At 36.0% G+C, this 26,908-nt stretch overlaps 1 protein-coding gene across 4 annotated transcripts in view; it reads right to left on the bottom strand.

Annotated features, from left to right (window-relative positions):
• The window catches only part of LOC120624721 (integrin alpha-PS2), a 145,782-nt gene that overhangs the window by 87,666 nt on the left and 31,208 nt on the right, over positions 1–26,908 (bottom strand). For all 4 annotated transcript variants that reach the window (XM_039891408.1, XM_039891406.1, XM_039891407.1 and 1 more), the window contains exon 2: positions 3,643–3,800. In XM_039891408.1, coding sequence (XP_039747342.1) covers positions 3,643–3,800 — 158 coding nt within the window. The remainder of the gene's footprint in view (positions 1–3,642; positions 3,801–26,908) is intronic.

Below are 26,908 nucleotides of genomic sequence, written 5' to 3' on the forward strand. Positions count from 1 at the left end.
CTTATCTAGATTTAATTATTTATTATTGAATTAGGGTAATTCAACAATAAATAAATAAATGTAGAATATGCTTATAATTTAGTCGCTTCAAGACAAAATTATTGGAAGCGTTTCTAAGTTGAAGCGATTTTGTATTGATTCTTCCTTCTTTTTAAATTCCTTTCCTTCAACAAAGAGTATGTTCATCTATCCAACGGTTTGGGCAAAAGCCATTAAAGAGTTTATAAGAATTGGTGATAATAAGTTCCAGAGCTGTGGAACAGCAAACATAATCAAATACCTGTCTGGCTTTTAATTTCGCTCGCATACAATGATGTGTCGAAAGCCTTCGGACGGTTGGAACATCCCCAACCGTCTGAAGGCTTTGCACCAATTAATCGATATCTTGAGAGTTCTCATCCCTATTGCGTATCTTATCAGTGCCGGTGGTATTTCACAAGCTCCATTGTGGTAATCGACGCTGGCTTCTGTACACAATCGCCGCCGCATATGTTACTTATCACTTATCCGTAGGTCTCAAGATACTAAAAAACTTTCCCCTGAACAAAAACCAAATGATAAATTCTGATATTTCATACGGCCGATTGGCGCAGTGGGCAGCGACCCTGCTTTCTGCGTCCAAGGCCGTGGGTTCGATTCCCACAACTGGAAATTTTTTGTGAACATGAATGTTTTTCAGTGTCTGGATGTTTATTTGTATATTATAAGTATTTATATATTATTCATAAAAAAAATCAGTCATAATAGTACCCTAACACAAGCTCTTCTTACTTAGGGGCTAGATGGCGATGTGTGTATTGCCATAGTATATTTATTTATTTATTTCTTATTTTAGAGAACTGAGAAGTGAATATGTTTCTTTATTATGTCTTAAAAATATCAATGTAACTACATTTGTGTTTTCTAGGCATAATAGAGAAGCTTATGTATAATTAATACTTAATTAGTAATTGTATTGGTCTCATGCGTTACTCCTGTAATAGACAAACACACAGTACATGTTATAATTAGATTATCTGATAAACAGCGTACATGTAAGTTGTTGGTTTGAATAAATAAATAAGTATACTAATAATAGTAGTACGTCCATTGATTGGCATAATGATGGTGAGGCACTAACTTTTATCCGCACTTTTCCCCTGATAAAACGTAACTTTACACCTCTAACCATGTATAACTATTCCAAAAATCACGTCTATCCATTGCTCTATTTATGCGTTAATGCAAACCAAAAATAATCTTTTACAATTATAAAAGTGACTTATGGTAAAAAAATTATACTAAATTGCAAAAAAAAATGTAAATATTAAAAAACATATTGTACATAAAGTTTTTATCAGTCTAACCTTCTATGCGTTTCACGACTCGATGATATCATGCAATATCAATAACAATATCGGTGATATCATTGAATTTTAATAGCATGTTATAGCATGTTAAAGGAGCACTCAGTTGTTAACACAACGGAAATACTATACTATGTTGAAAAAAAAGAACAAGACGTATGAAATCCTAAAGCAAGCACGTAATTGCGTAATCAACAGCTAGAGCAGGGTGCACCCACGGCGAACACACCCACACAAACGCAAAGACACGACCCACTAATCCGCCATACTCGCTAATTACAAACCAACTATTATTTCATTAACAGACCACACTGCAATAGATCCAGAAGACATAATGGACAGCGGTTCCCAAATGGTGGTATTCGAATCAACGCTGGGCAACATGAAAACAAAAATAGAGTAGAGTTATGGAGCGATCCCCAAGCATGGGCCGGCCGTGGCCAGGGGTCTGGCAGAAGGCCGTGAACGCTACCCGACAAAGAAGTGCCGCTAAGCGATGCAGCGTTCATGTACAAGACCGCGTAGAAACTGATAAGCCCAAGATGGTAGAGGGATATCACTTAAGGTAAGCTGTTAGTAGTTCAGGTTGCAGATCTAACTTGTAGTGAAGTGTTGCAGTAAAAAGAATATATATGTACATATATATATATATATATATACTGTTTATACCAAGTGCGATCATATGCACACGTCATGCACCTTAAAGGTTAATATTCGGTACGACCCGGTTATTATAACTTGGGCACCAAAAAATATGTTTGACCTATTCATAAGAATCTGGGATATGCCTATTTGCATGAAGAAGTTTTAGTTCTTAGTTCTACAAGTATCATAACATAGATCACTCGCGACGTTGTCTATGCAGTACTCAGGCATGTTGACAACACACATGTTAGCGAGGCTAAAGTGAATTCGCAAAATATTTATTACCTAAATTTGAATTAATTAAAAAATGACTTTGTCGAGACATAAAAACCCCATTAAACACATTGCATGCTATGTATTTGAAAGTTTCTAAAAGTAAATTATCATCTATTAAATGAAATAAAAAGATATGACCCTAATTCAGGGGCATAAAATCGTAATTTATTTATTTATTTTTAAACTTAATTTATCTGAAAATATTTTTTTTACGATAAAAAGAATTTAGCGGTTCACCACGTTTTTGAAAACACAAGACATAAGAGAAGTGGGCAACTGAAAGTTTGGGAAACGTTGACTCAGGAAGTTAGCAGCGAAACCGACCGCAATATTGTTTGTAGAAAGTTAAAATTGGGACTGTTTGTAGTCGAAAATTGGACCGAATTGAATAAGTCGGTGAAAAAAAAAACACTAACATGGTCTAGTGGTAAGAATGTTTGATTATGGATTGCGGGGTTTAGGTTCGGTCTCAAGAATTTCATCAATACCATAACGATATTAACTAAACGCAACGATAACGCAAAAATCAGTTATCCTTCCCCGAATCCCGTAGGTACATATTAAGTTATCAGAACAGGTTATTACAACTAATATTTGATGGACGATTGGCGCAGTGAGCGGTGACCCTGCTTTCTAAGTCCAAAGCCGTGGGTTCGATTTCCATAACTGGAAAATGTTTGTGTGATGAACATGAATACATTTTTTCGTAATTAATACGGGTTAGTCCGTTGATAGACAGACGGACAGACAAACGGACAGCGGAGGCTCCTATAACTAATTATAGGAGCATGTTGGCACGTACGGTTGGTTCTTTATTGAACCCTGAAAACTAGCTCACGATAAAGGTCTGGCTGAATAGGGTACCATGCTAGGCCAAAGAATAAGTACGAACGAGCATTTATCCAGTGACATATTATATGGCATCCATCTAGCCGCAACAAAGCGGCGGCGCGGGTGCAGCGATATAAATCAGCTGCGCGTGCGCACGGCTGTCACGCCGCGCAGGAGCTCGTGACCCGCCACGCCAAAATATAACACACATTATTCCATCTTTTATATGAATCTGGGATTGTTGACTATTTAGTGGTTGTTACATTCTTATACAAATACTTATATTATAACCTAGCTGTTGCCCGCGACTTCATCCGCGTTTTCCTCGAATGTGAATATCTGATTTCGGCAAGTAGTTATCACGATTCAAGAGATATAGGCTGGTGTCAGAAGGATAAATGGAAAGACGGACAGACATCGGTGTCTTAGTAACAGTGTGTTCGCTCTTGTCTGAGCGGGCGTGGTCGTCATTTAAGTGTAGTGTTTTAGTGTGTCGTCATATGACTTGGATTTCTTTGGATACGGAAACCTTAAAAGCACTTACATCGATTCTTGTCAAACTCCATGACTGAGCACGCCTGGAAGGGATTGTTGGTGTCGGCCGGGTACCCGCGACGGCCGGCCTGGCAGCGGTACACGGCACCCGGCCGCGTCACCGTGTACTCCTTGAACGGGTCGTCTTCAGGCGCTCCCACTAGGATCCTGGGAAAAAGAAATATTTTTCATTCCACTACAAGTGATGATGCAGTCTAAGATGGTAGCAGGCTAACCTGCTAGGGAGTGTGGTAGCCACACCCCTAGTCGGTTTGTACGCGGCACATCTTTGTCGGTAGGGTGGTAGCTAGCCACGGCCAAAGCCTCTCACCAGACCAGGCCAGAGAAAATTCTGAATTTACAAATTCCGGGAATCCAACCTTAAATTCACAACGCTCACCTTAATTAAGTAAATTTTTTGCCTTACAAAAAAATATAAATGTTATTATCAGCACTCTTAGGTACATAAACCACATAGTTTAGTAGTATTTATTGAATATATTGCTCTCATTGCTCAGTTTGCACTAGGAGTTGCAGAGGTGGGAGGTAGGTAATGAGGAATTGCATTAGATTTATTTTAAATATTGTATTATAAATGTAACATTATGTATTGTGCTGAATAAATTGAAATTGAAGTCGAGTGGTAAGTTTACGTCTATAAGTAAGATTCTTAATACTTCAGTTAACGAAGGGAATAGCTAGTGTTAAATAAATAAGCTAAGGTTTGTTAGATTATCACACTTTATCTTTAAGCTCTAATCGTAAACGAATATACTCTCGCTACCAACTCCAGCACGACTGGTAAGTTTACGTCTATAAGTAATATTCTTAATACCTTCGTTAACGAAGGGAATAGCTAGTGTTAAATAAATAAGCTAAGATTTGTTAGATTATCACACTTTATCTTTAAGCTCTAATCGTTAACGAATATACTCTCGCTACCAACTCCAGCACGAGTGGTAAGTTTACGTCTATAAGTAAGATTCTTAATACCAAAGTTAACAAAAGGAATACGGTAGCTTATCTTTAATAAATAAGCTAAGGCACGTTAGATTATCACACTTTATTTTTAGGCTCGAATCGTTAACGAATATACTCTCGCTACCAACTCCAGCACGAGTGGTAAGTTTACGTCTATAAGTAAGATTCTTAATACCAAAGTTAACAAAAGGAATACGGTAGCTTATCTTTAATAAATAAGCTAAGGCATGTTAGATTATCACACTTTATTTTTAGGCTCGAATCGTTAACGAATATACTCTCGCTACCAACTCCAGCACAACTGGTAAGTTTACGTCTATAAGTAAGATTCTTAATACCAAAGTTAACAAAAGTAATACGGTAGCTTATCTTTAATAAATAAGCTAAGGTTTGTTAGATTTCACACTTTATCTTTAAGTTGTAATCGTAACCGAATATACTCTGGCTACCAACTCCAGCACTCCAAAAGCAATAACCACTGTAATACGTAATGTATCTCTCCTCGTCCCGCAGTAGCAGCAATGATGAAATGAATAAGGTCAAACAATCTCAGTAGCTGGCGCGCCGCCAGAACGCAAATAGCCCGGGTTCAATCCCCGACTCGCGATCGCGCCGGCCAGCTCGCAAAATTGTATTCCTATGTTACTGACTCAGACGTACTCAGTGTTGCCATTATATATATGCTGATATATCCATACATAACTCTAGTAGTAGTAGAGCATTTTGTGACAGAGGTCGTCCTAGGAAGTACTACTGTCATGCTTATTTCTGCCGCGAAGCAGCATTGGCGTGGTTGCCAGTGTAATTACAGGTGCCTTAGCACCGACGCCTCAAACCCGGGAATTCCAACTTAAAACCCAAGCGCTCTCCGCTGCACCACGGAGATCGTGTAAATAGGAATAATAATTATTTGAGTAGTAACTAGGGACCTGATGGTATGACGCTCATACCTTGGAGGCTTGGAAGTTTACTTCTGTGGGATGCAACTTGTGTTGATACCCTACGTGCATCGCACATCCAGGCCACCTCGTCAATGGTAGGTGCGGCTGCTTCCAGTGCCGAGCAGGCCAAGAGGCGTAAATATGAAAACCTGGATAGCAGCTTCATTTTTGTGCCTTTTGGAGTAGAGACTTTGGGACCGTGGGGTCCGGAGGCAAGAGCCCTTTTCAAAGAATTATCGTAAAGGGTTATCGAGTCTACCGGTGATCCTAGAGCGGGCAGTTACCTTGGCCTACGAATTAGTTTGGCCATCCAAAGGGGCAATGCTGCCAGCATCTTAGGAACTGTGCCTCGCTAAGGTGGTTTCGAGGACGTTTTAGATTTTATTTCGTTTTAAATAGTTTATTTTAGGTTATATTTATATTTTAAAGAAACAATATTACTAATATTATTAATTTTGTACTTTGTCTATGTAGTAACTAGTGTTAGAAGTAGTAAAGAGAAATGAGTACATTTACTACCAAAATGCGTAACTAATGAATAATTAAAAATATTTAGAAAAGCATACCTCTTTTGATAAGTTAGTGAAATATTATAGTGGCTTATATGTGGATAATATTAAAGTAAAACAAAAGCGGCAACAGTATTAAAGTAATACTGCTTTAAGCGTTAGAGGGCCTAGATTAATATATTCAACAGATTTAAAAAAAAGGAGGAGGTTCTCAATTCAACTGTATGTTCGTATATTTGTTTGTATTTCGTTACGCGCTTACTCTGACAAGCGGTCCCTTCAAATATATAGGCACACCTTTAGCAATTTAGCAGTAGCAAGGAAAATATCTAGTAATGTTCTACATTATAATTCGCATCGAATTTTAAATGTTTTTTGTAAATTTTTTTTTCCACAAATGTCGCAATAAAGTAGCTTCTGATCCATCACTGTTTCTTATTTTTATCATACATTATTTTATAACTTTTCAGCTTTTCTTAGAGCACACCTACATTATAATACACCGAGCAATCTAGACAACAGCAAATTTATGTTATCTGCATATCAGTCAGTGTCTGAGTTTCATAAAGTAGATATGAGGTAGTATGAAATTCCCTCATTTTAATTCCTTATTTCTGACAGGCGACAGTCTGAGAGAAGTGCGTGCGGCGACAGGCGACAGGGCTATATCGGGAACCGGAAGAGGGGACTATTTCCAGCAGTCACACCTTGACGACGTACACTAATTGGATGATTTGTTTAAACATAATAAGTATGGAGCTCTGTACTTTAAACACACGAATGTGCAATTCTTCACTTGTGCGTTATTTCACTCGCGTTTTTTTTTGGACAATTCATAATTCCGTGCTAACATCTATTTGATTTGATATATTTAAAATATATATAATAAAACCTATTGAATTGTAATAAATTGTTAAGTAATTCCTTAACTCAATCTCATTTTTGATATTGTAAAATATTCATACACCAGTTGGTAGAATGTACCTACTGGATTCTTTTTAATATTATAAAAACTCTATGTACTTACATTCTTGTAAATATAATCATTTATTTACAAGAATGTACTATGTAGCTACATTCTTGTAAATAAACTATTATTATGATTGGTTTTTAAATCCTATGTTCATCTCCAAAATGCAAGCTATATATTGCCAAATGTCATGAAGATCGGTGCAGTGTTTGATCCTTACATTAGTACCAAAGAAAAATCAGTCAGGCATTTAAAATATTTGATATATTCATTAGATTTCTTTTCTTTTTTTTAAGGTTGAACGCAATTTGGTAGACTACCAAGCTCGATTCCCGAGCTGATATGTCCACTAGGTGTACAAATGACAGCAAACAAGTCAAATATAGAATTAATATTTATTGATGGGTGTACGGGAACTATGGTGATACGCTCGACCATAACCAGTGGCGTGGTTTCTTATCAGGGTATGCATACAGCAGGAAAATTGCATAAAACGGCAAAAATCCACCTGCTATGCATGATATATATCAATTTTTGGGTATGCAGTGCTTTTGTGCATTTATGAAGTGCACGCCACTGACCATAACAATAGGAATATCTTCCTCCGAGAGGGTGATCGTGCTCGGGTCGAAGTTGTATATATAGTAAACTTTTGTGAACACTTCGCTAGCGCGATGCAGGATTTTAGTGGCGCCATCTAGTTCGGTAATGTGGTGACCGCTACAATGGGTATTCGTTTTTTTAAGCTCCTCACCAAACTGGAGCTAAGAAATTGGTATAGTGCACTTCCTTGAAACTATTTTAAACCCAACAACCCGCATAGCAGTAACGTGGTGGGACAATGCTCTGACTAACCTTCTTCTTTAAAAGAATAGAATGTCAATAGGCTGATGGTAATGATGACGCCGATATCTTATCTTATTACGCTCTATTTTGCTTTACAGTTGTCAAGTGAACGTGACCAATCTCCCAGATTTTGAGTCATATCAGAAAGGACAGTGGCTGGCTGCTGAGTCACCATTTGACTTGCCAAAGCGCCACCTCGCTGCTTTATTTTGTTTTTTTTTTAGACTTAAGATATTATTAGTTGAGGTGTTTACTTCCAAACAACATTTATCTCGTGTATCAGTTGGCAAACACTTGGCTTTTCGAGTATCAATGCCCACGCTTTCATAGTGACTAAAACTTTGTGCCTTCTTATTACAGCTTTAACGCTGTATTGAAAAACATTACTTTAATAGTTGCACAGTATCAAACATGCATGTTACTGTAATTTTTACCATACAGATAATCAAAAGTGATTTTTCATTTTCAATGCACATGGCGTTATGTAAATCAATCATTGTCCCTGATCAATAAAAAAAATGTAAAAAAAAAGCAAAAGACAATTCTATAAAATAGTAAACTAAATAGGTTATATTTAAATACTCTGTTGTTTAATCTAGATGTTGCCCGTTCTTCTTCCGAGTTTATTTCGGATTTCTAACGAAGCTAGATTAAAGAAAAAATAGATAAAAAGCATAATATATTACTCTCCGCCCTCTCAATTAACTCTAAGCCAAAAATCTAGTTCATTGGTTGCTTACTTAGGGCGTCAAGGAATAACAAATAAACAAACACACGTTCGCATTTATAATATTAGTTAGGATAAAAGTTAATCTGTATTAGAATCTAAGATAACGAAATTCCATACATTCAATGCGTTATGCAGGCAATGTCGTGACTAATAAAGACATTTCATAGCCGTAAGCAGATATCCCGCGACCAATCGGCCGGGGTCGCGAACCTTTCTCCGCTAATAAATTTATAGAACACTTCGGTGAAAATGGTTAGTATCAAATTCAAATTCAAATTCAAAATTCATTTATTTCAAGTAGGCCTAATATAAGCACTTTTGAAACGTCAAGTCTGTCTGTTTGTAGTGATTCTACCACCGGTTCGGAAGGCAGATTCTACCGAGAAGAAGCCGGCAAGAAACTCAGCAGTTGCTCTTTTCCAACATCAACAATTTACATTTTGTATTTTAACATTCATTTTTCTATCTTGTGAGAGCTGAAAGCGGAGCCGGATGCTTCCAAGCAACCTTGTCATTAAAAAATTCATCAATTGTATAGTAACCTCGCTCTAATAAATGTGTTTTAACAAATTCTTTAAACTTGTGCATTGGCAGGTCCAAAATCACCTTAGGAATCATATTATAAAAGCGTATACTCAATCCCACAAATGATCCCTGTACCTTACGCAGACGATATGCAGATGACACTAATTTATGACCATTTCTTGTAATTCGACTGTTTATGTCCACTTTTTGTTTATAAAGACTAATATGTTGTCTTACAAATACTATATTGTTATAAATATATTGTGAAGCTACAGTAAGTATGCCTATTTCTTTAAACTTCTCACGGAGGGATTCGCGTGATTTAAGTTTATATATTGACCGTACAGCTCTTTTCTGCAATATAAATATAGTTTCGATATCAGCTGCTTTACCCCATAACAAGATTCCATAGGACATAACACTATGAAAGTACGCAAAATAAACTAGCCTAGCTATTTCAACGTCAGTAATCTGTCTAATTTTTCTGACTGCGTAGGCAGCCGAGCTTAGTTTACCCGCTAGTGAATCTATATGGGCACCCCATGGGTAGCTTATTATCCAAGGTCACGCCCAAAAAAACTGTGGAAGTCTCTATTTTTAGTGATTCACCATTTATCATTATATTTTTATCAATTTTCTTTACATTTGGTAAGATAAATTCGACACACTTTGTTTTTTTTGCATTTAAAAGTAAGTTGTTAACTGTAAACCAGTGCGACACATGCGACATAACACGGTTTACTTCGTCAGAGTTATCTTTACTCCTATCAGTCTTAAAAATTAGAGATGTATCATCTGCAAACAATACAATGTCGCATGTTCCACTGACATGGTACGGTAGATCATTTATATACACTAAAAATAGAAAAGGACCCAAAATTTATGGCCTTTTTTTTTATGGCTAAAAGAGGAGCAATGACGTCAATAATTTGAGATATTACCTTTACCGACATTCCCCATATATCACCTGTTTTCTTTAATTTTAACAACTTGAAGTTTTTACTGATATCCGATGCATCTATATGTTTGAAATGAAATAAAACTTTGCCCTCATTTATGTTGCCTCTTAATAAATTCTGAGCTGCAGTAGGTGAGGAATTTAGTGAATCTGTTAACAAAATAGGAACATTCTGAAAAAAGTTTTCAAAAGTACTTGCAACTTCTGTATCAGTAGTTACCATATTATTATTAATAATTAATTCAAAATTTCCGTCTCGAGATTTAGTTTTCCCAGATTCATTATTAACAATTTTCCAGGTTGTTTGTATTTTGTTTTCAGATTTTACTATCCGATCTTTAATGTATAGCGACTTAGCTTGTCTACAAACATTTTTAAATGTTTTGGAGTAACTTTTTACATATTCAAGGAAGGTTGGAGTCTGATTGTATTGTTTTTCATCATATAGCTCATACAACTTATCCCTGCTTTTGTAAATGCCTATTGTCGCCCAATCACTAAACCTCATTTTTTTATTAGAATCTATGTATTTAAAAGTAAATACTTTACTTTAAATACTTCAGATACTATCAGAGTATATGGCCTTATTAGTAGTAACAGTGGGCTAAATTATTTAGTTTAATGAACAGGGATGAGATCGGTTGAGGCAATCGAAAGCTGCCAGCAGTTGCAGGGTAACCCCAGAGCTTTTGGGATACCATTACAGGGTTGTCCATTTCGCACAGCATCGTCCTTGAATAAGAAAGCGTGCTTTTCCACCTACATTTCTCTTCGCCGTCATTCGGCACCGTTGTGTTTAAGAGTCTCTCATAAATATTTAAGAATTGGCGAGCGAATTCTCAATTAGTTTGCGATATCTAGTTCTAAAGTTTTATATGAAAATCATCATCATCATCAAATCAAAAAGTTTGTAGAAAGAACGACACTAACAAAAAAGGTATTTAATACATTGAGAGTTTTATTATAACGCATTATGTAGTTAAATAAAGTATATTTAAATATCACAAATAAAAATGTTCTACATAAATAAAGAAATGGACATTATTAAATTTGGAATACTAGTCTACTCATTATCGGACTACCAAATTTCACTCAACATTAAAATTTGAGAATTTGTACAATTGAATCAATTAAAACACCGGAATGAGCCCGCAGACTTTTACAATTGAAAGTGTACACCTTACCTATACATAGCTAACTTCAGGGAGTCGGTTTTTTGTAACATCGTAAATATTTACTCTCTGCGTTTTCCCTAACACGCAAAAAGAAGTATAACTTCAAAAACTTATGTCCAACAGTGGACGTCCGTTGGTTGAAATGATGATTGAGGTCACACCAACTTCAAGTCGCATATAGAAACGTGTAGTGAAGATACAGGTGACACTAATTGCGCATATAAAAAAGATTGAGAGTATGTTTACGAGCCAGATAGCGTATCTACGATGTTTGCCGCAAATACACGGATGGCGCAATGTTGATGAGCGCTGTTAGGTACCGTGACGTTCGGACGAGAATACTGCGGTTTAATTATATTATTTTAATCATAAAAAGACTAGCTATATTCTTCTAGAAACGTATCCTCGAAATAATCAGTTTGGATCATGAGATTTGCATGCTATTTTTTTTAGTGATAGTTGACGGACAAAGCTGATCACCCACCTGACGGTTAGTGTAAAACCATCACCTATAGACAACGCAATACTAAGCAGGGCATGCAAGGAACTAGTCAATCAACTTGAGGCATGGTGGTTAAGCCCCATGTGCCTGTAATTACACCGGAAACCACGCCTTCCAGACCGGAATACACCATTGCAACAATTTAATTTAATTTATTCATTTTCTTAAACTCTTTGTTTGTACACCACTTCACAGTTAGGAATGTAAAGGAAGAATAGAGAAAGACAAAGACTGGAGTAGATTACAAAAGGCAGCCTTATTGCTTAGGAGCGAACTCTGCCAAGCAACCTTAAGATTAGGAGAACAATGCTGCTTAGCGGCAGGAATAAGCATGCTGCTAGTACTTCCCCAAGTAGGTGTGTGACGGTTATGTGTATGTATTTGAGTAGATAATCAATTACATAGTTACGCATGACTTTGTTAAGAACTACCAAGTGATAACAAGAAGAAGAAACACTTTATTGCACGTATCACATACAGGAAAAGAAACAGTAAGGAGTATACAGTACACAATGTAAACATGCTAAGGCGGCCTTATTGCTGCAAGCAATCTCTTACAGGCAACCTTTGTAGATGGGACTTATAGCAAGAGAACGGGATTGTGCCAAGAGTGTTGATACATAAATACCAAAATGTAAAGATACAAATACATATATAATTTAAATAAATATACGTAATATATAAATATAAAATATAAATATATAATAAACAATATGTAAAACAATTGTGTATCCCAGCTATTGCATTAGAAAAGCGTGGTAGATTTAGCTCTACAACCCTCTAACTATATGAAAATATTATGCCTAGCAATGTTTAGTTATGGGCTAGGTTTTTTAATGATCTACGAAAGGGGATAGGCAACTTTTAAGAACGTTTTTGATATATGCAAAGGTTCCTTGACTCACCAGAATTATTAGTAATAGTTCACCGAAGCAGTTATATTTTATTAAAATTATTGTGTACACTCATAAGCCAAATGACGCGTCATTTGTCAGTCCGTTTGCGTGTCCGAAACTACTAACTAGTAACAATTAGCAGAACAAATTGTGACCCATGCATACCGGACTTAATAGGCATTTCTGTAAGTCACTATCATGTAAAACTACATCAAGAAAAATACACGGATGTTCGGGTGACTAAATGATAGAGATTCAGCTAAAAAAGCTGCTATACCTATCTACCTACCTAGTGGTTTAAAAATTAAAATTTAGATTGTTTTGCATACAATGTTTAAGCACATTATAAATAATTAAATAAATATACTACGACAATACACACATCGCCATCTAGCCCCAAAGTAAGCATAGCTTGTGTTATGGGTACTAAGATGACTGATGAATATTTTTATGAATAATATACATAAATACTTAGAATATACATGTAAACAACCGGACACTGAAAAACATTCATGCTCATCACACAAACATTTTCCAGTTGTGGGAATCGAACCCACGGCCTTGGACTCAGAAAGCAGGGTCGCTGCATACTGCGCCAATCGGCCGCCAAATGGTTTGTATAGTAACCTAGCTAAATGATAAGGTTGCCTTCAGCAGATCGTTTCGCTTTCATGGCAAAAAATCTTGGAAAAGAACAACTAGGTACTGAGATTCTTGCCAGCTTCTTCTCGGTAGAATCTGCATTACGAACCGGTGGTAGATCTGTCTATTAGTGACTTGAAGTTTCAAAAATGAATTTATAAAACTGGTATTATTTGGTTCGAGTTTTCGTTGTTTTTTTTTGACATTTTTTCTTCAATCATAAAATGTTTAATGCTTCTCGTTAATGTAAATAAGACATATTCGTATTATTTTTTTATATTTTTAAAAATGGTCTTAGAACAATAAAAAGATTTATTACTTCACTAGCTGTTGCCCGCGACTTCGTCTGCGTTTGTTTTTGTTTTTCGAAAGACATGAAGCATTCAATTTATTATTCTACTGAAATTTTTTGTGTATTCTTATATACAAATGTAAGTAAGTAATTATTTAAATCGGTTATCATTTGACGGCGTTATGGTGTAATATCGTCAAACACTTTCGTCCCCTCTCCCAAAAGAACTGATCTTAATTTCGGGATAAAAAGCATCCTATAATACTTTTTATACCTTCCGGAATATGTGTAAGTTTCATGATGATCGGTTTAGTAGTTTTTGCGTGAAAGCGTAACAAACAAACTTACATTTACATTTATAATATTAGTAAGTAAGTAAGTAAGTAGGGATAGGAATATTTATTATCATTAAAAGTTTCCGATCATATAATTGTATTTTAATCAACTTGTATTCGGTGCTACAAGTGTGTTTCCGGCATACGTCTGCTCTTTCTTTGAATAAAGGTTATCGAAAATTATTTGTGTGGTGATTACAAAAAATAAGAAGCCATATCAACTAATTGTGGCGAGAAAACGATTGCATGCCCTTACCGCGACCCCGCTGTCGCGACATCCTGCGCTTTGGTCAAGATTGCGGCTTTTGAAAGGTTTCTTTTGAGAATTAATTGAGCTAAAAGTTTGAACAAGGAATAATTATCTAACTAATAACGGTCCACAACAGAGAACGAGTCTCCTAAAAGCATAAGAAGAGTTTTAGGCTGTAGTCGACCACGCGGGCTCAATGCGGATTGGCAGACTCCACACGCTTATGGAGAACTCTCAGGCATTTAAAGAAAGGGATGAATCACATAGATCCTTATTTAACTCATGACAATAGAAGGAAGAAGAAGCTAATGTGTGGAACTTCAGCTTTACTTTTGGAAAACGGAGTTCGAACCCGGCATGCCCCTCTAACTTGTCTAAGTTACAAGTATGCGCGTTTTAAGAATTAAATATCAGATAGAATCAGGCGTTACTTGGCGGAAATCCATGATATATTATGAAAATTAAGCTTAATTTGCTATAACAGGAGAAAAAGCAGGAGAATCTTAATAATTATTCATTGTAAAGTCAACAACTCCTGAGGATGCTCCGAAACGTGCGTAGAGGGTACATTGCTGAAGATCTGTTTGGTGTGGAGTATAAGGATTGAAGAAATTATAAATTATGCTTTTCCCGGAGTATTGCAAATTAAGCTTAATTTTCATAATTAAATATCACTTGTTTTAACCTGCATGTCTGAGATTTCTCCATAATGAACTCAAATAGGTACGTCTGAGGTCTCCAATCCGTCAGTGTGGTGGACTATGGCCTAAACCCTTCTCATTTATATTGTAGTTATAATTGACGTCCAAGTAGATGGATGGTGAGTGGAAAACTTCGCAGGGCATGCAAAGCACATGTCCTGCATCGTGACACCTTGCGTCCCTCACCCTAAGGCGAAGGTGGTAAGCCTGTAATTACACCGGCAAGTATGCCCTTCAGACCGGAACAGAGCATTGCAACAATGCTGGTTTGGGGCAGAAATAAGCAGAGCTCATCTGTGATAGAACTTCCCCAAAAGCTCTGTCACAAAAAGCTAAACCACTGGTTAATTAATTTAAGTCAACGATTTCAAATACGAAATTAACATTCGAACAGCCCCAGTTTGTAAACATCAATAGCCTTAGTACTAAATGCTCGCTGGCAATCGATGAGTCTTTTCGAATATCAAACTCTTTACCTCCAAAGTAAAATTGGCTTTAAAATCACTTGTTTGAGAATCGCAAATCCTTTACTGCTGATTTTTATTTTATAAACGTTCTGCTCAAGCCTTACTCGATCTTACAATAAGTCAAATTTGAGCTTTAAGACAACATAAATGAGATCCATTTTACCCTGATGTTAAAGTATTTCTATACTCGGAAACAACTCCTCGATTACGAACGCGCAAATCTTGTATTGCGGGTACCAAGCTCTTCCGAAGGGCTACCCGCATGGCCAGTGTGCGGGGAGCGCGTTGATTGTCTCAATGAGAAGATTGCGGGTACCGAGCGACCACTCGTGAGAATGCCGATACGCACGCGAACTGTACCGGCTTCGCAACTTAATGACAAACTATCGCGATATCGCGTAATCTAGTTTTTTTTTAAATAGCACACGAACCGCTGTCTTTCCCAGGCTAAAAAAAAACTAAAGCTATAAGTAATCGCAGATTTATTAAAACGTTTTTTTTCGGAAACAATACGAATGACTCTCTGTAGAAATTTTTGTAAAATCATCATTATTATCAACGCATTAGCGGCAACTACAGGTCACGGCTCTCCTCTCAGAATGAGAAGGTGACAGAAGCCCTAACCTTTTTAGCGGCTTACACCGCTTAATTTCTGTTCAATAAACACAAATACACTATCGGTGTTTTTTTATGATGGTAAGAGGAATTTCTTGTGTCACCGTGTAAAGATTATTGTTTACTAGCTGTTGCCCGCGACTTCGTCTGCGTTTGATTTTGTATTTTGATGTGGCATTAAATCTAGTTGTAGTTCTAAAAAAAATTAAAGTTCTCAGTATCGCTAAGCCTTAAATGGGGGTTTTGCTGCTGTCCGCTGAGAAGTTCTGTCCTCTATCTCCAACCACAGTTTGGGCAAAATTAAACACATATTATAACCTCTATAGCACAAAAATAATTATTTAAATCGTTCATAATTTGTCGGAGTTATGGTGTAAAATCGTCAAACACTCATCCTCCCAAAGGAACCGAGCTTAATGTCGGGATAAAAAGTATCCTTTATTACTTCTAACACTTCCTATAATTGTGTACAAAGTTTCATGTGGATCGGTTAAGTAGTTTTTGCGTGAAAGCGTAACAAACAAACTTACATTCACATTTATAATATTAAGTTGGGATAGAGATAGGGATAGGGATTATTATACGTATTATTATATGTGTGTAAAGATAAAGGTTTGGGTTTCTTTCTCGTCTCGATGAGCTGGGCTCTCGTTGAATCCAACTGACTAAAGCATTTAATTTTTAATTCGCTTTTAAATTTTATTTTCAGTAGTAGAGCTTTTTTGTGCCGCTAAGCTGCTTGGTTACAGTGCTGCGTTCCAGTATGAGGGTATAATTACAGGCACACGAGGTTTGTCGCCTACGCCTTAAATTTATGGTCACAGAGCGGCATGTTACAGGACGTGCTTCTTGCATGCCCGGTGCAGTATTCAAATTCATTTTTTGCAATAAAGTTCAAAATTCAAAAAATTCTAAATTCAAAATTCATTTATTTCAAGTAGGCCTAATATAAGCACTTTTGAAACGTCAAGTCTGTCGGTGTGTAGTGACTCTACCACCGGTTCGGAAGATTCTACCGAGAAGAAGCCGGCAAGAAACTCAGCAGTTGCTCTTTTCCAACATTAACAATTTACATTTTAGAAAGTGGTACATTCATATAAAGATTCTGGCTAATATCTATTGCCCCGTTGCTGGTGGTTGGTGGGCCATAAGACTGGTCCTTCCATTATTACTTTAAAAAAAAACCAAGATTAGAAATAGACGCAACATTCACAGCTATTTAGGTAACAATAAAAATGCTTCCCACGTGTAACTTTCTCTAATATTTGCATTTGGAGTCATCGAAATTGTGGCTTACGTAAGATGTCCCATTGTGATGGTTTTCATCAGCGACATCGTAGGTTGCACATCAACTGCACGAAGTATTTGCTATAAGAACTAAAACGCTGTAAGAAATTTACTCCATCTTTGAAAATACAGAAGTTAATATAGAAGTGAATATAAAAGTGAATAGAATATTCAAATTTTTCTAATTTGTATTTTTATGTAAACAATCTATTGATTACTTTTTAGGGTCAAGTTTCTTTTAACAATAGAAGGAAACAGGAGACAGTTAAATCTTAATATCCTACTCATACTACTAATATTATAAATGTGGATGTTTGTTACTCACGTAAAAACGGCTAAACGGATTTGGATGATATTTGGCATACATGGAGCCTTTGACATAGAAAAGAGCAAAGGCTACCTTTTATGCTGGTAAATAAGAGAGTTCCCGTGGGAATGAAAACCTTAATCCAAGCATATAAATACAAATATTCAACCCAGATAAAATTTTAAAATATAGTTTAATAAGATTCAAACAAGGTAAATAAAATTAATCCTACGTACCATCTGTTTTAACAGCCGTTATCGTTACAATGGCAACACAGCCAAGGTGAAGTAATGATTGAAACAACACGCAATACCTGCTAATGTCGGTACAATTCTCATCTCGTACTGGCGGGATTACCATTTATACTGATTTCAATGGATATTTCCCACTTGAGCGGAGCATTAATCCGAGAAATCTTAACCACGCGCCAACTGCATTTTGTTACTCGAAACATAAAACCTCTTTATACAATTGCTGGCAGCGATTTTGATGTCATAGAGATACGCACCTCTGCCCCTTACTACTATACTATAGCTTGATATAATTATTTTTAATATTGATGACGATTTGTTTTAGAATATTTTTTGTCAAATAAACTGTTATTTTGAAATGATTCTGCTTTAAACGAAGGTGGAAAATCCACTGGACTCACAAGTCCGATTTACTATATCCTACTTATGAAGTATATTTCGGTATAAATTAATTAATTCAGAAAGTAACGAAAAGCTCCTTTCTAAGTTCTGTTTTTAATTATCAGTATCAACCGATTACCGGCTCACTACAGAGCATGGGTCTCGTCCCACAATGAGAAGGGTTTATGCCATAGTCCACCACGCTGTCCCACTAAGAATTAGTAGACTACTGGTAGTTAATTCTAATATTAACGCCCACTTGTTATCGGCTAACTCTACGAGAGTAATTTTAGTCAATTAAGCATAAACATCTTATAAAAAGTATTTACTCAGAACATATAAAGAAATACTAATAAGATCAACGAATCTCAATTAGATTTAGTGTATTGTGATTACGTATTATTCTCTTATTAAAGTTATACCTAAAATGTAGTATATCTTTATATACTAAATTCAAATTCTAATATCCTACTAATCTTATAACTACTTATCACAGGCACTTATGAAGCGTTCATACATTTAACATGTTAACAATATTGTTAGGTGATGGTGATAACTGCATTTATTAACTTAAAACTAAAGCTAGGACTGGCCAAGCTAACTCTCACCCAGGATCACTTACCTACTCACTATTTAAACATTTGTTTAGTTTAAAAATAGTTAAAAAATCGCGTAGAGACCGATTAGGGGATGCCAGGGTACGAGCCTACCTGATAACCCCGCTTCAATTTTAGACTGCATCAATTACCAAAATTTTGCAGTCTTACGCTAACTGTAGAATAAAGAATAAATAACGTGGTCAAACGCTTTAAATGTCTATTCCATTAGAATAAATAAATAAATATACTACAACAATACACACATCGTCATCTAGCCCCAAAGTAAACGTTGTTTGCGTTATGGGTACTAAGATGACTGATGAAACATTCATGGCCATCACACATAAATTTTTCAGTTGTGGGAATCGAATCCACGGCCTTGGACTCAGAAAGCATGGTCGGTGCCCACTGCGCCAATCAAGTAATAAAATATAGTAGAATAAATACTGAATAGAAATTTCAAAAACAATTTTGCGGTTTCTAATCTATCCCGTATGCATTCATTCGAAGGTAGTTGCCCTACGTGCAGGTACGCGCTATCGATGACGCGTGGGAGTCCGCGCGCCCCACTTCTATAACGAAAGTGCCCTTGAAACAGGAATACCATTCATAAACGCGCACAGTTACACACCGATGCTATTAGCATATGTTATGGTGGATACAAATAAAAGTAGAATCGCTTGATTAGAGATATTTAAATTAAATTGCATTCCTATGGTATCCGATTTAGAAAAAGATACAACAAAACTATAAAAATGTAGGTAAATCTCATTAAGAGTAAAGACATGTTTGTTTCTTTGTAATCAAGAAAATTTAAAACATCCAAACCGATTTAAATAAATCTTTTGCTTTTTATATTATGATAAATATGCAATAATAGATATTTATGCAACTGTTACGTAATTAAGGTCGTTAGTTTAACTCGAGCGCTGTTCTCTGTCTGTCCTGTTTTTACAGGACGAGGGTTATTGCATCGCAGCACGTGGAATATTTCCCAATTGCCGATCTCTGATGAAGATATCAAGGTAGATATTTTTGTGCAAAATCAATAAAGACAAATAAAAGTTTGCATAATTATCCCAAATTTGCCGCGCAAATAAATAAAGCCTTCCAGTATAAAAAAAAATCAGCTTCTCACGCAGCCTAGTCTTCCGTCACAATTTCTTGTTTAAATTCCTTAACTTGGCTTCAGACGAGCTCCATACCGTGGTAGTGGCGCATATGGAATCATCCATTCAGCGTTTAGCTTTACTTTCCTTGCCATAGTTTATGCCATTTCGATATTCATTATGAAATAATGTTCTTTGTACAAACTACTTATTTATGTATTGAAAGTAATTCGCTGTTTTCTAACTACTTAATTGTCGTACCAAATGGTCAGGTTAACTCAAGGATTATGACAATTTAAAAAGGTACTGACTTATCCCACCTAATAATTACTAGCCCTAATCAGAATTAAGGGCTTGGTCTAAATGATATGGAATAAGCGATTTTGACAAACTTATTTTTTTTTATACAATGTACATGTTAGACCTTGACTGCAATCTCACCTGGTGGCAAGTGCTGATGCAGTCTAAGATGGTAACGGGATTATCTGTTAGGGAGTATGGTAGTCATACTGGTAATCGGTTTCTACGCGACATCTCACCGGAACACTAAATCGCTTAGCGACACATGTTTATCGTTAGGCTGGTAACTGGCCACGGTCAAAGTCTCTACTAGACTAGACTAGAGAAAATTTTTGTTTCCACATTCCAGAATTTGATAGTTATCCAGATACTGCTATTTTTTATTTATTATTTTTTATTTATTCTCTTTATTTGTACACCACTGAGAAAAACGAATAAAAAGATCAAACACATGAAGAATGAAGCAGGATATAAAAGGTGGCCTTATCGCTAAGTAGCGATCTTTGCCAGGCAACCTTAGGATTAGGAAAAGTAAACAGAAGAACGAATAGGTTGGGTACACTATTTAGAATACTAATTAAAATAATACAAAAACCAGACTACACAAATACAACAATACTATTGATAAATATAAAAAATAAATTTACTAACACATTAATTTCAAGTAGGCCTCTGTATGAAAAAATATTTTGACAAAAATTTCAATAATTACAATTTAGTTTTAAATAGTTTATTTTAGGTTATATTTATAAAGCAATTATTTTAAAGAATAAACATGAAATAGGTACACCATTTAAGTCTCATAATAATTACAAACTAACATACAAAAAATATAAGCCGTCTGTATTTTCATTGTATTTCCTCGCTCGAGCTTTGAAATAACCTCTATCTCTTCTAACTTGTACCAGAAGACACCTTACATTTTATGATATACCAAAGTATGGAAATTTATGACGTCTACACACGTCCGCGCAGTTGTTTATCGTAGGTGTTTAGGAAGCATGGCGACCACCCGTGTGTTGGCGCTCTATGATTTTATGATACATCGTCTTTAACCGATCGCTAACGGTACTGCTATATTTAATTAAGAGTTTATCAGTTTATGTAAATTTGGTTCTTATTTTACGCTTAATGTAGACGATTTAATAAATTTTACCGCCATTTAAATATTTTAATGAAAGATTTCTAATTAACATAAAAATTCCGCCTATCTCGAAATGCAATATAGATAGATAAAGATCGGTTTACTCTTTATAGCATACTAGCAGACCCGGCCATACGTTGCCTTTGTTTTCTTGTATTTCGTTCAATTACGTTTAAAACAAATAATTCGCAATAAAATAATATTGCAATCATACGTTACAAACTGTTACATACTATTTCTTAAGTAGAAGCGCACATTTACAACGTGTAACTGAATTACGAAATAATATTGAAGAATGCATAAGTATGTTTCATGAGGAATCACCCTGTAAAAACATTAAATCAAAAGAAGCATAGTTATTTTTCCATACAAACGAATTTAAATCGTTCTAAGTGTTTACTTTTGACAACCCTATTGAAGATAAAAGACCGAATCGTGCATAGTACCTACGCTATCTACCTAATAAAGTGACAGGAGTCACACGATTTTAATTTTGCATTTAATGTTAGGACTGTATCTGATTTCTTTCAGTAAAAACTATGGCAGTTCACTCAAAAACTATTAGGTTTTCGGTTTCACAGATAAGTCTCAGAGACAGTTCATAATGTACCTCTAAAGCCTGTGAATTATTATTTTAAGTTCTCTATTACACGTTGTATATAATAGATATATTTTTTTTGAATAAGAAATATATTATAGACAACCTATGGTGAAAGTAGTTGGTTGACAAGAAAGCGGCATAATTACAAAGCCTAAAAAAAACCTTCAATACCCTTCGTTGCGCTTGTTCGAAACTTTATTTTATTTACTAGCAACGAACATTAAAGGTATGCCTGCATTTGTGCGATTCCTTGTTACCATTTTCCTGAAATTGGGGTACTAGATGTCTGGAAAATGATGATAATATAGTATAAGTAGTGTGGTCAACGAAAACCGAAAAAATAAATAAATATACAACGACAATACACACATCGCCATCTAGCCCCAAAGTAAGTGTAGCTTGTGTTAGGATGACTGATGGATATTTTTATAAATAATATACGTAAAGGTAATTTTGGACCTACCAATGTTATGCATTGGTCAGAATGTGTTAAAACACATTTATTACAGCGAGGTTATTATACAATTGATGTATTTCCTAATGACAAGGTTGCTTTGAATCATTCAGCTCCGCTTTCATCTCCCACAAGATAGAAAAATGAATTTTAAAATGTAAATTGTTGATATTGAAAAAGAGCAACTACTGAGTTTCTTGTCGGCTTCTTCTCGGTAGAATCTGCCTTCCGAACCTGTGGTAGAGTCACTACACACAGACCGACTTGACGTTTCAAAAGTGCTTATATTAGGCCTACTTGAAATAAACGAATTTTGAATTTGAATTTATTTACTTATAATATACATATAAACACCCAGACACTGAAAAACATTAATGTTCATCACACAAACATTTTCCATTGTCGTGGGAATCGGCCTTGGACTCAGATAGCAGGGTCGCTGCCCACTGTGCCAATCGGCCGAACGATCTGAAAAGGCATTGCAGATCATTGTGGTACGTTTTAGAAACGAGGAATATGCGATTAAAAACTTTTTTTTTCATTGTAATATATTATTGGAAAACCCTCCTATTAGCAAAGCAAACTTCGTTGGGCATGCATGTAACACGTCCTGCAACATGCCACCCTGTGTCCATAAATTTGAGGCGTACATGTTAAGCCTCATATACCTGTAATTACACCGGCAGCAATTCCCCTTCAGACCGGAACACACCGTTTCAACAAACTAGCTCTAATACTACCAAAACTATGTAAATAATTCCTAAGCACACACTACAAAAGATGTCTCTTAGAATACCGATTAACTGGCAACTACCTATACAAAAAAATCTCTTTTCAAAGTTGGCATTATAGCATTCCTGCCGAGCCTTCCCCAGACAGGAAGGTACCACAGTTATAACCCGCTCGGCCGATGTTCCTCTTGTCCTCTAATTAAATCACTCGCCACCTGTCCCTCGCCTCGGGATGCGCGCGTGCCCTTCCTTCCTCACAACCTTTATAACCCTACAAAGTAATGTCAACCTTATAATGAGATTATTTAGGCATAAATTGGTTTGGTAAGTTGCCGTGGATTATCTGCGTTCGGCATCACAAAGTTTCTCAACTCGATCGCAGGTGTTCCAATATCGTTTCTTTTGAATACAAGATTGTCCGCACGCGACCTTATATGCATACAGTATGCATAATATATACCTACTACATATTTTCTGTACTTTTACCATATTATGAATATAATAAAACAGCTGCAATGTGCAACCCAGATTATATTTTAAATTCTGAATCTGTTTAAATTCTGAATCTGTAATTTGTAAGATTGTAAATTCGTAATCAACTGCACAACTGTTCGCAGCATAAGTATTTTTTAGCGCAAGAATATGTGGACAATTGTTCTTTTTGAGAAAAGGCACTTACTTACTTACTTTACTCCTTTAAATTTAACTGTAGTGGATCTTTTCATAGAAATATTATTACTATAAAGTTTTCGAAACAAAATTTAACGCTCAACATAATCTGAACACGCTTATCCGGCAACGCGGTAACCTTTAACGAGCAACTCCAGTCGTCAGCTATATTTACACCGCCTCGCCGGGGAAGTAGCCGTCCGCGGAGGAAGTGAGACGTTCGGTTATTTTTACACGAACGTGCGTCTCATTTTTAGTAACTTCATCAGTAAATATAAAAAGGGACCGGTGTTAATAATAAACCGCGTTCCCTTATCTTTCGTGTTATATCTTCCAATAGCTGTTTCATCATTCCGATAGTTTTTCTTTAGTTGTTGTTATTTTATTCTTGCGCTTGACCACAATCTCATAAAGGGGAAAGTGCAGATCGGCTGCGCTTGTCTAGAAGATGTTTATTCGCTCTATTATTTTTTTTTCTCCTCGAAAACATACGTGTAGTTTTTTACAAAGTTATTATGAAAACTGGTAACCTTCATATAGTATAAATGATGATTTGACGGCACTGGTAACTCATATCAAAATTTTCTATTAGGATCACCGGTTCGAAAAATTGTACAACAAGAGAAAACTTTTGTTTACTCAGAATTTTGATTTACTGAAGTATCAAGCACCTCTTCCCGGAATAAAAGAGACCGAAACTTGCAGGTACTCTTACACGAAACCTTTAATAAAAAACAATAAGTTGTGTGTAATTGTGTGATAGCTAACTATAACCGTTAAAACATAAAGACAAGACTACTTGTCAAACGAATGTAGAGAAAGACAAGAAACTCAAAATTATTGACTTTTGGAGTTCGTTGTGAATTAACTCGTTACGTCACAGTGCCCTTTCTTTCAATACAGCCACGTCTGGTATTTCATAGCCGATCTCGATAACAAGATTCTTTAGAATCGCTGTCAGATTATATGGAGCCTTACGTTAGTTGACAGCTTACAAGTATCCTGTGCACGGTTTGTTGGCATGGGGCAACGTGTTCTAACGTGTCTATCACGTCTCCGTCACATTAAATATGCGGTAGGCGGTTGCAAAGTTCAGTTAGCACAGTGTTCGCACGCTACTGCCTTCTGCTGCCGCATGCTGCCCCGGTGGTCCCGTCGCTTAAGATCGCGTTGTAACTTGACACCGAATGTTACGTTTACGGTCCGTTTGACCTTAGTGCAGAGGTCCGGTATTACTGAGCTATCGTTAGAACCGGCGTTTATGGGTTACGGATCACTAATCTTTCGGCTGTGGTTAAAAAAGATCAAAGCATTCATTTAACTTCAGCAAACAAAGTATATATTCTTTTGCCTTCTGGGTTGTTAAATTCAAAACGACATAAGACGGTTTTATGGACTTTGAGCACTAAAAATGTCATTTCTCTGCACGAATTTTTTTATAAAACGTGTAAATAAAAGCCGAAATAATACTTCGTATGCTTTAGAGAAACATTTTATACTGTCTCTGAAACTTATCTGTGAAACCGAGAAACTAATAGTTTTTGAGTTAAACCCTGACATTTTTGAAAGAAAGAGTAAAAAGTGGAAAGAAAGATCTGAATTTTTTCAGTAAAAACTAACATCACATGCAAAATTAAAATCATGTGACTCCTGACACTCTATAAGAAATGCGTAGCGTAGGTACTATGCGAGTGTCGGTCTTTTATCTTTAATAGGGTTGTCATAAGTCAACACTTAGAATGTTTTGAATTAGTTTGTATCGACAAATAATATGTTTCATTTGATTTGATATTCTTGCAGGGTGCTTCTTATGAAATATACTTATGCATCCTTGAATATTATTTCGTAATTCTGTTATCAACAGCAATGGAAATAATTAAGTCCTAATTTCCTATTCTATCATCATCCAATTCATTTTGAAATTCAATATTTAAATTGTTCTTAGGGTTGTCATTATTTTCAAAAGTTGTTGATAGATGTACGAAAATTAGGGAATAATTGTGAGGATATATAAGATTTTTGTCTGGCAAGCGAGTTTTGTATCTCTACCTGGAGCCTCAGCCCATCAGACAAAAAGATTTATAGGTACTCAAGGAGTTAGTTTTTGATAGAGCAAACTCTCGTCGTTAACTTTTTTGGCCACATCACAAGAAGGTACTAATTCCATCGAACATCTGTAAGTTAAACGTCTATTCGAAATCACACGTCCACGTGGACAACAAGATGGGCCCATCTAATAAAATCTGCCGCTAGTTCCTCAACTGCGGAGTGTTCTTAAAATGTTACCAATAAACGCCGCTAGAGTGAGATGGCAAGAGCTTAGACCAAGAGTGAATGGGTTAAAAGAAACTCAAAGGTGTCTCAAACTCACTTTATGACGTAATATTAAGAGATGAGCGATATCGTTTTAGCAAAATAACTGTTTTTCTCATTTAGATCAGTGATTCAGATTTTACATAGTGTATGTAAACTCATAAATAATATAGTCAGACGCTCGCCGCATCTCGGCACCGCTGCAGTGGCGATGTGGTAATTTTAAACTATTACGTTATCAGCCGTGTTATGTTTTATGTCGTTATTGTAAACACGCTGAGATAAGCCAGAGGAAGTCTCTCGTTGTCTTGCAACCACTACATTGTTATACTTATCTACTTTATTATCATTAATGCATATCACGATAGGTACTTTGTTTCTTATTGCTTTCTTATTTTTGAAGTTATACGTCTTTTGACGCGTTAGGGAAAAATTATGAGAGTAAATTTTTTCAATGTATTATTATTACCTTTTTTCTATTGTTAGTGTCGTTTTTTCTACAAAGGCGTTTTAGAATAAGGCGCAAGATAAAATTTTTGAAAAGATTGTTGTCTTGGTTACGCCAAAGAACTGTAACTTCTGAGTCGTGTGCATAAGTACACACACGTTTTTATTTTATTTTTAAACAGAAAATGCCTGATGCATACCACTCCGTTAGGGGAAACAGAGTGGTTATGTGGGACTGGTACCCACTAAAACCTCTGTGTGTCCCTCGACAGACCTATAAGTGAGAGTACGAGATGCTTGTGTATTCACCGCACTCTCGCCAATGTTTTGACCCTCAATGCATAGCGG

The sequence above is a fragment of the Pararge aegeria genome, chromosome 6 (genome assembly GCF_905163445.1).
Source record: "Pararge aegeria chromosome 6, ilParAegt1.1, whole genome shotgun sequence".
Classification (NCBI taxonomy): domain Eukaryota; kingdom Metazoa; phylum Arthropoda; class Insecta; order Lepidoptera; family Nymphalidae; genus Pararge; species Pararge aegeria.